The sequence below is a fragment of the Pseudomyrmex gracilis genome, unplaced genomic scaffold (assembly GCF_002006095.1).
Source record: "Pseudomyrmex gracilis isolate BER0280 unplaced genomic scaffold, ASM200609v1 scaffold_42, whole genome shotgun sequence".
Lineage (NCBI taxonomy): Eukaryota > Metazoa > Arthropoda > Insecta > Hymenoptera > Formicidae > Pseudomyrmex > Pseudomyrmex gracilis.
The window spans coordinates 132,026-146,795 of NW_018020626.1; the positions used below are offsets into that span (position 1 = coordinate 132,026).

The window sequence follows — 14,770 nt, forward strand, 5'->3', positions numbered from 1 at the left end:
CTAGAAGGAAAGGGGACCAGTATTCTCGCTTTTTTTCTTCTACTACTTCTCTTACTCTCCGTCTTTCTCTCACATTGTCGGAGTGAATTTATTTTCACGTTCCTGCCTTTTCTGGACCTTTCACAATATTTGGGCATACTTTGGCATCTCCAGCGCCGGTGACCAGAAGATACGGCTTTGAGCTGTCCGTGATGGATGATTCGCTCTCTAAGTTGCCACAACTGCTGTTTCTCTCTTTCTTCCGCTTCGGTCCTCGTCTTTCTTCTCTATCCGATAGAGGATGTTAGACACAGCGGCTAACTCAGGGCCGCTCAGCTTTGAAACCTGCGTGCACCTGAAATCGAAACTAATGACATACCTATATCGCGAGACTGTTCTACGAAAAACATGAATTGTACGAATCAGAGAATATTCTCCTTGGTCAAAGATGTCACGCATGTTTTTTTGCAAACAATAAAATTATCTTTGTGAAAAATTATTATAAGATATTATGTTGTAAGTACACTCGGTTATTGACAACTTGAACCATTTGCCGACTCGATATTTGAACATTTGAACATATGTTGCCGCAAATGCTGAATCAGAGATACTACGCGCGCGAATATCGCCGAAAGCGTATTGTCCAAGAGCGTCGGGCAATGAGCCGTCCCTGGGTCGGCGGACCCTTCAGCCCCAGGACCGTTCCACTGCGCGCGCGAGTTCGTGCAGGTATATAAATTCTGGTGCTATTATTGGGGTTTGCGCCTTCTCACAAGGCCCTCTGGGCCCCGCGGCGGCCCCTTTGAGCTACTCTTTCCGCCTCTCTCGCCCTTGGCACCCTCTTGCTCCCGCTTATCGTTCTTGACCCCCGTCTCGTTCTTCTCAGTATCCCCTCCTTCCCACCCTCCGTCCATCTCCTCGTTCGCCTCGTCGCCCAGCGTTCTCTGTTTCTCCGCCGGCTATGCCACATCGCCCCTGTCCTGTTTGTTTTTCTTCGCGTCGTCTTCCGTTTGCTAAACGCACCTTAAATTACGCGGCCGATGATAAATATTTGAGCCGTCCATTACACGAAAGGTCCGCTTTGGACTATCGTTCGGTCAATGTTACCTCTTCTTGCTCGACATTAGGTTCCTTCAGGATATCGTGTTTCCATCGAAAAAGAGACAGCTGAACTCGTACGTCGGCGGTATACCGCGCGTCGACAGATATTTGCGGCGTGAAAAAGAATTTTCTGCCTGAATCGGCGTTTCGCTGTTTGACGTGAAAAGGGATCGTGAAAGGGGAACGAAATCTTATCGCGAGAGATTTGAGGGTAATCCCTTTTTAGATAAATTTTACCTTTTACCGGACGATGACAAACTGTCCTTGTTTGATTCACATACAGGATATGTCTAATCTTTTATTTGCAAGTTTCTTAATCTGAACTCGATTTTTTTCAACAAAAACTGTGAAAATAGTTAAGTAACTCTTCGTGGATTGATTTCGAAAAATGCCTACTAGTTGGACTGACTGGATCTATGAGACTACGCGACTAGAAGTAAACATTTCCGTGAAAAATCAATATTTTTCCATTTTTATTTTTCAATTTTTTTGAATCAAAAGTTTGAACGATTCTGCGTCGATCAAAAAACAAATTGAAAAAATCTCTAGTAGTTTTGATGATATAAGCGTTTTAAAAAAAAACTAATTTTTACTAAAGACAGATGCGCAATTTTTGAGTGGATCTGGGAGATCCATGTGAGTCCACAAAAAGTTAAAATTTTCAGAGAGTCAATGCAAATGTAGGTCAATGCAAATGTAGGTTTTGATGATGTCGAACATATATACGTCGCGAGCAAATACCGCAATAGAAAAGAATATATTAATATTAATTGTACATTTGTATAGACGTTTCTTCTCTTTGTCTTTTCTTCTTCTCTCTTTTCTCTCAGCCGGCAATCCTCTTCTTCTCTTTTATATTTTCTCACGATGCAATGATCTTACACGACACGGCAACACTGCGCCGTTACTTGCACCTCGATAGCAGAATTTTATTTCCAATCCGCGCACCACCACCGCGCAGCTGCCACGAAAGTCAAAGTGCCTCGTAACAGGATTATGAAATGTTCCGGAGTAGCGTTCCACAGATGTTTACAGCCCGTGAATACTCGTTACTTTTTATTGCCGCCAAGTTTTAGCGATTTCTGGCATTGGTTCTGTTAACGAGTGACATTTTATATTTTCGTTGGATCATAATTCCCCCTCTTTCCGCGTAGAGCGATGCATATGGTTTGTAATGCTATTGTGTTTCCGGATATGCTGAGGAAGTCTTGGAAAATCAAATCCTGTAACGCACATTTTATTTTACGTTATTTCGAAACTTACACACAAAAAATTTAATATAATATAACATTAAAACTTATAAGTTAACGTTTGTGTGTTAATATTATATAAATAACGCTAGAGATCTCTGTTTTGAGTAAAATTTTTATTTTGTTTCTTTTTCTACATATACAAAAAATATGTGAAGTCTAACGTGAACGAACAAATCGTTGCGTTTATACGACCAAGGATTAGAAAACACTGTTTTTCACACGAGACATTTTTCTTGGTCGTAATCCTGTCATAGGTATCGCTAGAAAATCTCAAGTTCGTTTCGGCGCGACGTTTGTGTAAATTTCGACGGGCCAATCGTCGCTCGTGTTCGGGAAAGATGTTTATTATCAGTAAACCAAGTTTTCTTTCTCTTTTTGCTGTACATTTCTCGATCTCTTTCTCGAATAAATGTTTATTCGCCCCGACCCTTCGTGTATGTAGTAGAATTCATATCAGACGATGTGTGGCTCGCATTCGGTATTCACGCAGTGTATATTCACTTTGAAAATGTCGAGAACAGTCATCGACGTGTATAATATTAATCGCATTTTTTGCGATGTAATACGATCGCATGATTGCTGATTGTACATAGTGCATACATGTGTTTGTAACTTCGGCGCGTTATATTTATGAATTTTGTATATGTGTACCTTTGCGACGAGTCAAAACATCTTGCAGAATACAACGTTTGATAAGCTAACAAATAGTTTGCGTCTGTGGGCGCGAATATTTATTGATTTTTATCAAAAAAGTGATAACATCGTTTGGCACGAATAAATCAGCTGTACAAATTAACATTTAGACACTTTCGCGCTGTTTACAACAATAACTTTGATATCTTTTTGCGAAGATTTCGATGAAGTGCGAGAACTGCGCGACTAAAGTGAGTTACGAGCAGATACGTGTGATAGAAATAAAAAGAAACAATATGAAAAGAGCAAGGTCAGTGAAGAAGTGCAGTTAAAAAAGAAGAAATAAACAAAGAGTGAAGTCTTTCGTGACATTCAACATATCGATTTATCGTTCTCGTAGATATTCTGTACTCGTAACGCCTTGTTTGCATTATTTTCAATGCGAAGGTGTCAATTTGTACGCGTACGCGCAAGGTTCGAACGAAGAAGGAAGAAAGCGACGCACACTTCGATGAAGAGACGAACGGAATAACGAGGTGAGACGATACGACGAAGAAGAACTGTAGTACGATTGGCAATAGCGGTGGAGACAAGAAACGAAGAAAGAAAAAAGATAGTTTAAGAGGAAAAAGACCGACGCGAAGAGAGGACGAAGAAACGACTCGCAAGAATAGAAGAAGCGATCGTGTTTAGTTAAAGGAAGAGAAAGGTAGAAGATTCTTCCTAAGTTTCTTTCTTTTCTTTTCTCTCATTCTCTTTTCCTTCTTTCTCTCTTCCTTTCTCCTGGGCTTGATCTCTTTCACTCTTTCTCTTTCTTCCTTCTCCCTCCCGTCGTATGCACCTGTCTTCGTTTACCTGGTAAACGCCCCGCCCCGGCCAATGAAGGTACGGCAGGCCTCATGACGTCAGTTGCGCGTACCAGGAGGCCCTAAGTGGAGGGGACGAGATCATCCACCACCATCACCACCGCCACCACTTCTGGACACCACGAGAGCTTCACGGGGACCAGCAGCTAGCAGCAGCCAGCGGCGACGGTCTGGCCAGTCGTTCGCCGCGGGGTGGGGGCAGGAAGAGGGGTACGTGCCTTGGACCTGGCCAGGCCAAAGAAATAACGTCAGGAGTACCCACCAAAATCCATCCTGCATTTCCCACCACCGGCTCGTCCGGAAAACGTGCGTTAGCTTCCGGACGACGGGTTCAGTCAAGTGAGTCGAGTCACACGTACCTCCTCTCTGACGAAAACGATCGCAGGGGATTCCGCTCCGAGTGAGGAAAGGCGGGAGTGTTGGCGCGTGCCGACGTGAATTTAAAGGGCTTGGTTTTCGATAGAAAAAGAAACGTGGCTCAGTCGAGAGAACCCGGCTTAGGATAATTTTCCGAGAACAAACGTCCCGGCGTCTCGAGTATAGGTACATAAAGAATTTGCTTTCTCGTAAATCCTTTTTGGAATCACGACTTGATGATACCCGGTCGTAAAATTGATTCCTTTTGGTACTCACAAAGGGAAGCGAACAGCTTTCCTCTGATTTTTCGAGAGGTAGCTCCGCGTCGATTCGCTATCTCGCGTTGCTCGCGTTACGCTCGAGTTTTTACAAGTGAACCATCATTGGCTAGTTGGTTGCGTGCGGTGATTAGCGAATCAATTACAGGGATCGCATCGGTGGTAAGAGTGCGTGCACGGGTGCACGGTGTGTGATGCCCTCGTTATGGTTAACCGTGAGTGAGGTCAGTGGCAAAAGGCGGAGAAGAAGAATCGGCAGCGCAACGTTATCCGGATTGTCATCGTTGTTGCCACCGTATTCGTCGTCGTTCTACCAGCCGTTCTGGAGACGACGAGAGCAGTGACCGCGCAAGGTCGACCTCGAGGCAGAGGTACGCGATTATGGTGAACCATCATCATCGTCGCCGCGGCCTCCAGGCGAGCCTCCACATACTTTTGTTGATCCTCGGCCTCTGTGGGCCCGTGCTCGATAACAGCGGTGGCATCGCACTGGCATGCGGACCCGGACGAGGCGGTGGCCGACGGCCTATCCTGAGGAAACTCACACCCTTGGTCTACAAGCAGCATGTGCCGAATGTCAGCGAAAATACATTGCCGGCGAGCGGACTCAGTGAAGGACAAGTGGTAAGAGACGATTCTCGATTCCGAGACCTGGTGCCCAACTATAATTCGGACATCATCTTTAAAGACGAAGAGGGCACCGGTGCCGATCGTCTCATGACACGAGTGAGTATTCTTTCTTTCACAAATAAGCAAAGGCGGTTGTAAATGAAGATATGAGTTTTCAGAGAGTTAAAATATCTCAAGAAGTTAATGTGATGAAAATATGATTAAATTATTAAATATTATAATTAAGATATTATATAATATCTTAATTATTATTGAATATTATAATTAGATCATATAATAATGATTATTTTGAATGTTGCTTGTTACCTTCATTTATTTGCGCCTTTAAATGCTTATTTTATTATGCACAGAGTATTAAGTAGAGGTCAATATGCAAAGAGTATTGACATTTATTTCAAATTCTTAAAATGTATTTTGTGTAACTAACAAACAAATCGTTGTGAAGATACATGACAAATTTAGATCCAGCAAAACTTAATACTACGCTTTTCTTAACAAAATAAACATACGAATCGCAAATCGTTTTAAATTGCGCTACTTTAAATGATGGAAATTCGATTCTGGCGCTTCGTCATTTGTTGCAAGGGATGTTATTCAAGTGCGATGGCTATATAATGTCACGGATGATAAAACGGAGTACTGTGTCAATACGTGATAAGGACGACCGTCCTTGAGCTCATCGCATCGGTGAATCATCTTACGAAACGATATACGCGGATATCTCACGATTAATCGATCAGTCGCTATTATGGTCGTGTTGCGTCTCATATTAATTAAAGTGACAATTGGATGCGACTTTATCGCGCTCGTCGGCTTTCTCGCTTTTTCCCGTAATTGCGTCACGGTGAAACCTGGCAAAGTAATGATAATCAATTTACTCCAAAAAATGTACTTATTCTTAATTATGCCTTCTTGCATTAATCATGTCTGATAATAACGCGATGATTCATTTACCGGCGATATATTGAGAACGTGTCGTTTACTAACCTGATACTAGCGCAGAACATTTCGGGGTTCAATACAATATCAAGTTCAAATATGTGTAGTTACGTAAACTAAAAATGCTCATGTAAAATTGCTTATTACAGACAAACTGTATAAAAGATAAACAAATGTATAAAAGTTAAGTCAAGTCACTTTATCAATTTTCTTTTATCTTTTTAAACATTTAAAGTCCTCTCTCCTCAAGAATTTTTCTATCGTTTTGTTTAACACACACGCAAATCATTGATCTGTAATTGTGAAATCACAAAATAATCTCATAAACTGTCTACATAGATATAATGGCAAGTTTCTAATATATATTGTTCGAGTGTCTTCCATGAAGACACCGGGTATATGTGCGCGTGTTATTACTTTAATGCGTGTCACTGTACTCCGAGCCGTATGACAAACTGGCTACTGCACGTCGTTAAAACGTTGGCAGGTGATTCACGCGAAATGCCGAGCCATATGATAAGCTGTTCGATCGTGCTCGCTTCACGCGAACAAGATCGATAGTTTATATATATGACGTACGATCGTGTACTGCTATTAAAGCAGTTATATTTCTCCTCGGAGATATTAGACGTATTTCCTTCCAGAAATTTTTCCGAGACCAAGAAAGCGACATATTTAAATAGACGAGACCCGACTTCGCGCATCAGAACTATTTCGCGCGTTTACACGTAATTGTGAATACGACGATTCTCGTAAAAAAATTTACATCACACATATGTGCCACTTAACATTCAAAAATAGTCCGCGATATTGTGAGAAAGCGCGAGAAAAAAAGGAGGATGTTCGATCGCAGGTTGCCCGTCATCACCTTTCAGAAGAGAAGACTATTCGAGGTTTATTCCTCTTCCATGGAGACTCCATTAGTGCTTTATTCATGCATTTTTTTATCGTTGTTTGCCTTCCACTTGGCGCCCCCGCAAAGCGTGAAACGATTCTCCTAACTCTGAGCCCGTTGTATTCCAATTTGTAAGTCGACGCGTCGCCGCGTCACACAAAAGACGGTTCCGGCGCCGCAAACGGCGTTGCTTTACGCGGATAAAAACCTGAATTCTTAAAAGCTTATTTAGAAAATGTCCAAACACACATATATCTATACGAAATTTCATAGTACCAATAAAAACTCACGATACATACAAGAGCGGCAATTCAATTATAGATTTGCTAAATTATGACAAACATTCTATCAAATAAGATATTATAGTTAAATTTTGTGTTAAGATGTTTTACGCGCACGTATATATATTTTTGTCTGAGAACGTACTGTGTCTAAAAGAGAGAAACTAACGATCTCTAAGATTTATGTGAGAAATGTTAAAAACTTACAAGAAAAAAAATTATTATAAAATAGTCGCGACTTATTTAATCTAACGAAGAAGAAGAAGATTGAACTGAGCGCAGAAGACATGACGGAATTCGGAGAAAGTAACAGACGTTTTCCATTCGGTTTGTAATTAATTTCGCAAAGACGGGACTCTTTTTAGGACACCGTCGGAGCAGTGACAAAATATTACCACAAAATACTGCATCCGTTTTTCCTTTTGCGGAAGATACATGCTGTGCTCCTTTCTAAAAGAACCGCTCGTTTTAGTGTTATTACTCGACTTTTGGGACGGTTTAGAAAAAAAACAGATAATCAATTTTCACGAAATCAATTGACGCCGTCTGAAAAACCTACCCCGAACTATTCAAAAGTTTTTAAAGATCATAAATCAGAATGATTGTCCCAAGAATAATAGTTTGGGTTCATTTTAACTTATTCAAATCAAGTTTTGTGTATGTAACAAGAGAACGGAAGCTCTGTCATTTTTCAAACTTTTTTCACTTTGATTTTATTTATAGATTTGAGAAGAAAATTTTAGAGACGTTTATACATGAATGAATTTAATATACAGCGTGCGTTAAAGCAAGGAAATTTATATATTTGTTTGACTTTCCTAAGAATATTTTACAGGATCCGACGCGTTCCGGGCGTTTGCTCCGGGCATCGATGTCTCCTTAAGCGGACGCGATCCGTCGGTAGTTCGCCAGTCGGTGCTCGTTAGCGCTGCATGTAACGTGAATTCCCAAACGGAAATATACTTTTCCGATTATAACGAGGCGATAGACGCGGCCAATTTGCGTGAACGAGACTCGCTTTTTCACGAGCGCTGAGGGTCTCGGCGCGCTTTCAGCTTGTTTGGAAATAACGAGAACGTCGGACGATCATATGTCAAAACGTTTGTGCCAGCATAAATCAAACGGGATATATTTATCTCTTCGCAAAGAGTACAGTTAAGTTTTATCCACTTACTGTGATTAATAGATGACCCGCAATCGGAACAATTTTCTAACTTCTTATCATATGTGTGTCGACCAAAAAAAGTTGTTTACATCCAAACAGCTAAGCAAAATCGTACTTTGAATGTAATTTGATAGTGCGACGTATAGCTATTAATTGATTGGTCAACAGTGTGATTAATGAAAGTAATAAAATTTTGTATTTTTTATTTAACAATGTGATTGCGCTAACTTGCGAATAAGCTAATTTTTTATCAGCAAAGATCGCAATCAAAGATATATTACATAAGCCAATAATGTAAACAACACAAACATTTAACAATTGTAAAAAGAAACAGGAATCAATATCCGTAAAGATTTGAACAACTTGCGAAGTTGTATCTGAAGAAGGCATTGTTTTAAGAGGAGAGAGAGAGAGAGAGATAGAGGGAGAGGAAGAGAAAAGCCGGATTCGAGAGAAATAACAAATCGCTGGTAACTCGTCCTACGGTCGTGTCCCGTCCATCTGCTTCATCCTGCCGCTCTCATCCTGATCGCGCGCGGCACTAGCCGGTCGCGCGGAATAAATAGGGAGAAAAAGCGCGCACCGCGCGCCGGCTCTAAGTGATTGTGGGTAGTTTTATGACGGCTATAACCGGTGTTTGGTTTAGCGCGTTAAAGCTTCCCCAATTATGGCAAATAAACCTAATAGCCGCGCTTCCCGTTCTTCTTCCCGCTGTATATCTTTCTCGCTCGCCGCTCGCGATATCGCGCTCTTTTCCACACGAAGTTTGTCCTTCTTCGTTCGATCGGATCTCGTGTTCATCGTGTTCTACTACGAAATGCAGAGGTGAGGTGCGAGATTTATTTGGTTGCCAGATGACAAAATTGGAGATCACGCTCCGAGCTTGACGGATGACATCACACATACGATTTTTGATGATTCTCGATTTGTTGTGACGCATTTTTGCAGCAACGCGCAATTCACGGTTTGGTTGACCACTCCCGTTGAATCGAGACGATCGCAGATAAGATAAGCCATGACGCACACAAAGCGCGCGTCCGACTTGCAGTGACTTGCAGTCGGATGTTTGATGACAACCGATGATCAGCCGAGTAAGATAGGTTGGTACGAAGAGTTTGGGGCACAGCGTTTTCAAGAAACGAAAGTTCTAACACAAGTACGCGCAATATAGTTCTCCAAGTGCCATTAATAATTTCAACGATTTATTCAGAAAAATTTCAGATTAATTTATGAAGTGATAACTTCGCTTGACTCCGGAAGCTGTTTTTGGATTGTAAATGTTGAGCGCAAAGTAGTTTACCACTTTCATTTGATTTTATTTATAGAGAGCTGTTGTGTTATTCTAATTTAGTTACCGCCATTGACATTGTTGAGAAGCAATAAATAAAATCACTTTGCTTTCCCGTTGGTTAACTGTATGACATTATATATATATATATATATATATATATATATATATATTTAGTATATCTTGTACGATCGTATCGATTAAAAGCGAGCGCTGTGATTATAGAGAGTTCTCGGAGATCGACCCACGCGCGCGAGAGTTCGGTGATAATTCACCCGTCAAAAAAATTGGCGTTCGGGAAAATTAAACATTCATCATTGCTCACCGATACCGGCTAATTCACGATGATAGTTTCACGGCCCCCGCAAAAATTTATGAAGCGCATTTACTACAGTGATTTCATGTTCGAGGAATTTATTTATTGATCAAGCCGAGAGAGAGAGAGATGAATACATATACACACGTATCTATTTGCTTGCGGAATAGCGTTGACTTGCGAAACTTGTTTCATCGTCGCAATTTGTTTCGATCATACGTGTTGTGTGCTTGCGCATTTTCTGCACACGTGCAATTTGAAGCGAATCTCGATCTTGGTAAGTGTTTGTGTGTTAAAAACATATTGTAATACTGTGTAGTGTATATCTCATCGTTAGCGATATTTTTCTCGAAACGGAAAAATTCGTGATCGTCAATCTTCAATATATATATATGTATAATATGCAAGATACATATAACTCGAACTTTCGCAACCGCGGTACGCTGCAGAACGCACATATCTTCTGTCCGTGTCCGATGTTACTTATTGCCGGCTGTCCGTGGCGGAGTTTTACTAATGTGAATGCGGGATTAGCGCGGCGCAGCTTCAACGTTCTTTTTGAGAAGCTGGCTCCAGACCTCTCTCGCGCGCGGCCCGTTATCTTCGAAAGCATATAACCTCGTAAATCCACGAGCATTTGTTTCCCGCGCGTCCGGACGTCGAGGTTACCTCCGTTAACCCCGATGCGATCGTTCATGCCATTACAGCGACAAATCGCTCTCTCTCTCTCTCTCTCTTTTTCTCTTTCTCTCTGTTTCTTCTCTCACGATTTCTTTTCCCGTTTTTCGTAATCCAATCAACGGCTCGACACGGTCGAGACATTTTGAGGCGGCCTCAGGTCTCTTTCGATCGCGCTTTTGCAATCGATCGTTACCTTTCGTCGACTACTTGTTGCGCGGACTGTAATTCTTTTGTCGACTCGATGTCTTCGCTGACCGAAATGCGTCAAAAGAAGACGAGGAGATGTCTGTCTGTCTGGAGAAGGAATATTATTAAGAATATGAGTCATCTCTCTTTGTCTTTCGAGACCGAGTCCTAATTAAAGCGGTTCCACCGGCGTTTCAGAACGGAGAGAACAGTTTTATGTCGCGTCTATAGAGAGAGAACCAGTTGTACAGACTTGCTCGCCAAGGATGCAACCTTTTAGAGGAAACAGCTCCGGTTGTTACAGCGCGTATTCCGGTGTTCCCGTTTTTCCCTCGGCTATCATCATCGTCATCATTATCATTATCATTATCATTATTATCACCATTTTGCTTTAATGTATCTCATTGAGATTCATTCTCTCCCTTTCCGTCACAATGTGCGTGTAACGTTCTGGGCGGAACCCGCTAACAGAATGTGTCATCGGGGCTCGCCTACGCTTTAAAATATCGTTTCGTGCATTATTTGCGACTGCATTTAGATACCATCTCGATCAAAGTTGGATCCGTCGTCTAGATAGTAAAAGTTTTTGCCGCGCTCTCTTGTTGATAAAAATCTTTCGAGCTTTATCGATTACGAAAACGTCTAATCAATGATCATCTTGGCAATATCCTTTGTGGAACCTTAATATCTACAATACTTAAGTTGGAAATCACGAACTAAGGACGCGTATAGGTATCCGCAGGAACGGAGCGAAAGCCGAGGCATCTTTCTTTCTCGCGCGCGGAGTTCGATTATGTGTGGGATAATGCGGCGACAACAGGAAAGACGAGGAGAGAAAGCAACTATAGAACAGCGGGGAGAGGACAGTCAGAGAAAGAGAGAAAGGGTGAGCGGAGCGTGAAAGAGCAGAAGGGTGAAGAGAGGATAAAAGTAACAAGCGAAAGAGAAAGAGAGAGAGAAAGAGAAAGAGAGAACAAGAGAGAAAAAGAGAAGGACGTAATCTGGTTGGTCCACCGAGTTTCAACGGGGAAAGGATGAAGGAAGGGCCGAGGACCTCCAAGCGGCCGCCATAATGCATCGTGAGAAGTGTGCATGGGGTCAAACAGGTCAAAAGAACGTCATGGCGTTGCTCGTCCTTATGGCGGACTTACTCTGCGCGCTGAGTACCCCGCGATATCGTCGAATCCTGGCGGCACCGATCGCGAGGACGACTTCATCACGTGATTACACGTGACTACGAATCGTAAAAATGGCCGCTGTAACGATCGCATTCGCGATTGAAGCACGCCGAAATGCGTCGAAATTAGATAAGAGCGTTTTTCTATAAATATCGGAATTTGTATCAAAGATGTACATTTAGAAGAAAAATGTATTTCTGTTGATGGTACTATAATCTGATCATTATCACATCCTCGTAGTCGATCGATTACGGTTGTCGAAGAAATTGGCTGCGTGAGGAGGAAAGTTTTGCAAAATATGGGGTAGAACTCACTGTAAAATGATCTTGCCGACCACTTCCTCCATTCACTACGACCAAGGATCCGATGACCAGTTTGAGGTCGGCGATGACCGACGTGGGAAAGGATCGTCACCGCCTGGTCTTCCTCCGGGCCCTGCTTCACTCTCGTACTTCTTTTTTTCCTCTCCTCCGCGTTTCTTGGCCGCGCACGTCAACTTCGTATAACTTATCAACTTATTGCCTTCCTCAACATCCGCGCGCACGACAAAAGGCTAAAATTACCGTCTCATTGTATCTTGCGATAAAATAAAGAGAAGGAGCTTTAAAAGTGCCAATATATTTTTGAAGAGATTCTGGAAAGTCATTAGAAATATAAATGCGAAAGTATTTGAATAGAAGGAAATATATTGAGAAAGGAAATATTTGAAAATAGGAAACGAAAAAAATGTCTGCGCGAGAAATAAATCGTGCGAAGACCTAAGATATATACAAAAGATTGATTGAGAATAATAATAATTCAGAAGTCCGACCAGAGATTTTGCTATTTGGCCATTGGTCAAATAAATTACGACAAAATTTCCAAAGATATTTCATCTTTATATTCAAACAATCTTTCAAAACTGTGTGATCCTTTGAAAGAATGTCTTGTGAATGCATTTTTCCTCCGAGTTTGACATCGCCGGTAGTCAAAAGAACTTAATCCGCCTTTATTAAGCGGCACAAAAGACGAGCACACAGTTAATAAATAAACAAATAATCGTACAATAAGGGAAGCATTGTACAAGGAGACAGCTCTTCCAAAAGGACTTAAATCGTAATCTTGTATTTGTCACTGTGCATCGACACAGAAACATCGCAGAGCGAACCCTATAGGAATCCTATAGGAACAGAAAAAAAGCATCTATAAAAACTGTAAATCTCAGAATAAGAGAATTTCAGCCGCAATATTTACTAATACTAAATATCTGAAATCAGACTATATTCATTTTATAAAATATTTTTTAATTTAACTTCTTCACGCACATATTTATTGTGAAGACAACTGCATGACGGGGAAATTAAAAAAAACTCGAATTATTTTCTGTTTCTAACATAACCGGAAGGGAAGAACAAATTATTTAATTAATTGCATTTTATTATTTATTCGTTTATGATTGCGTGAAGCGTTCGATTTGCTTTGATAGACGCTGAGTGCGATCTCACTAGACGATTCTAGAATGGCTGTGGCTCCTTGTTTGGGACGTTCGGAACGTCACGGATGAAAATCTGGATCGATCGTAACAACGAGAAAAAAAAAGCGTGTTTCTCGGCTCGCGCAGCGGACGGCGCGTCACATGTCGGAACACGATGATCGCGTTTTTCTTTTCGTTTCCGCGAAATTGCAAGTCTCGCCATTCTTATTTTGCGCTCGCGACAGTTCGCAGCGTCGCGGGAGAATTTAATGACGCCTTTGCGGTTCGGATAATTAATCGCGGCCGCTGCGCGACTTATTTTCTTTGCAGGCGTTTTACTGCCGCCAGCTTTACGACGATGTCGTACATTTATCGAAGGCCATTCGCGGCTTCTTGTGTTCTTCGGGACGGGCGTCGCACAGACTCGCATCCCCCTTTCCGGTGGCGCGCCACATATAGCGATCATGAGATTCTTCAATGAACGGTGTAAAAAACCTATTCGACTTGACACAAAAGTATATTTTACATCACGTTCCGGCGTTATAAATGCGAAAATGTATGGAGAGAGAGAGATAAATTTTGTAGAAATTAATTGTATATTTATTATATATTCATAATTGAACACACATTTTTGTTCTGAATTGAAATTTCGCGCAGCGAAAGAATTGTTTGTCCCCCTTTTGGAGCGCCCTGTAGAGGTTTGATCGGAACGACGACGGTTTATGGCTCGCGCGTGTTCGGCGTAGGTGGGCAAGTAGGAACAAGCGGCGAACAACGCGCTTATTCAAATACATTCAATTAATTTCCATAGGACGACAACAATGGCTTCTATAGCGTGTAATCGTCTCCGCCGATATGGTCCCGCGCCGGTGCATGTCGGGGTGCGCGTTTCGTGGGATCTTTCGCGACGACGGGATCCCTTAAGTAACGGCATTAAATCTTTTGCTGTCTTATTTATCTCGTGCCTGTCTGCAACACACACGCATTCTTCTTTCGGAGTTAATAAGCGTTGAATATTGTTTCTTGCGCAATTTTCCCGCAAAATCTTATATAATCATGAATAAAGAATAAAAGAGCGATGAATAATAGCAATCGTTTAGAAAAAAAATTACACTCGCGGTTTGGACATGAAAAGACGACGATAATTCATTAACGCGGCGCGATGGTTGCGGACGCCGCGGGCAAAAATGCAAAGAAATCATCAGCTTATAAATATATAACGTTTATTTTGCAGTGCAATTTGTGTAATTATAATCCGTTTGCGTCTTGGCTTAATCAGCTGCACGTTCAC

At 41.7% G+C, this 14,770-nt stretch overlaps 1 protein-coding gene across 1 annotated transcript in view; it reads left to right on the forward strand.

The window, feature by feature from the left end:
• Positions 1-4,041: 4,041 nt before the first annotated feature.
• The window catches only part of LOC109853056 (sonic hedgehog protein A), a 33,695-nt gene continuing 22,966 nt past the window's right edge, over positions 4,042-14,770 (forward strand). The window contains exon 1 of the mRNA XM_020424769.1: positions 4,042-5,193. Within this exon, the coding sequence (XP_020280358.1) occupies positions 4,849-5,193 (345 nt within the window). The 5' untranslated portion in view covers positions 4,042-4,848. The remainder of the gene's footprint in view (positions 5,194-14,770) is intronic.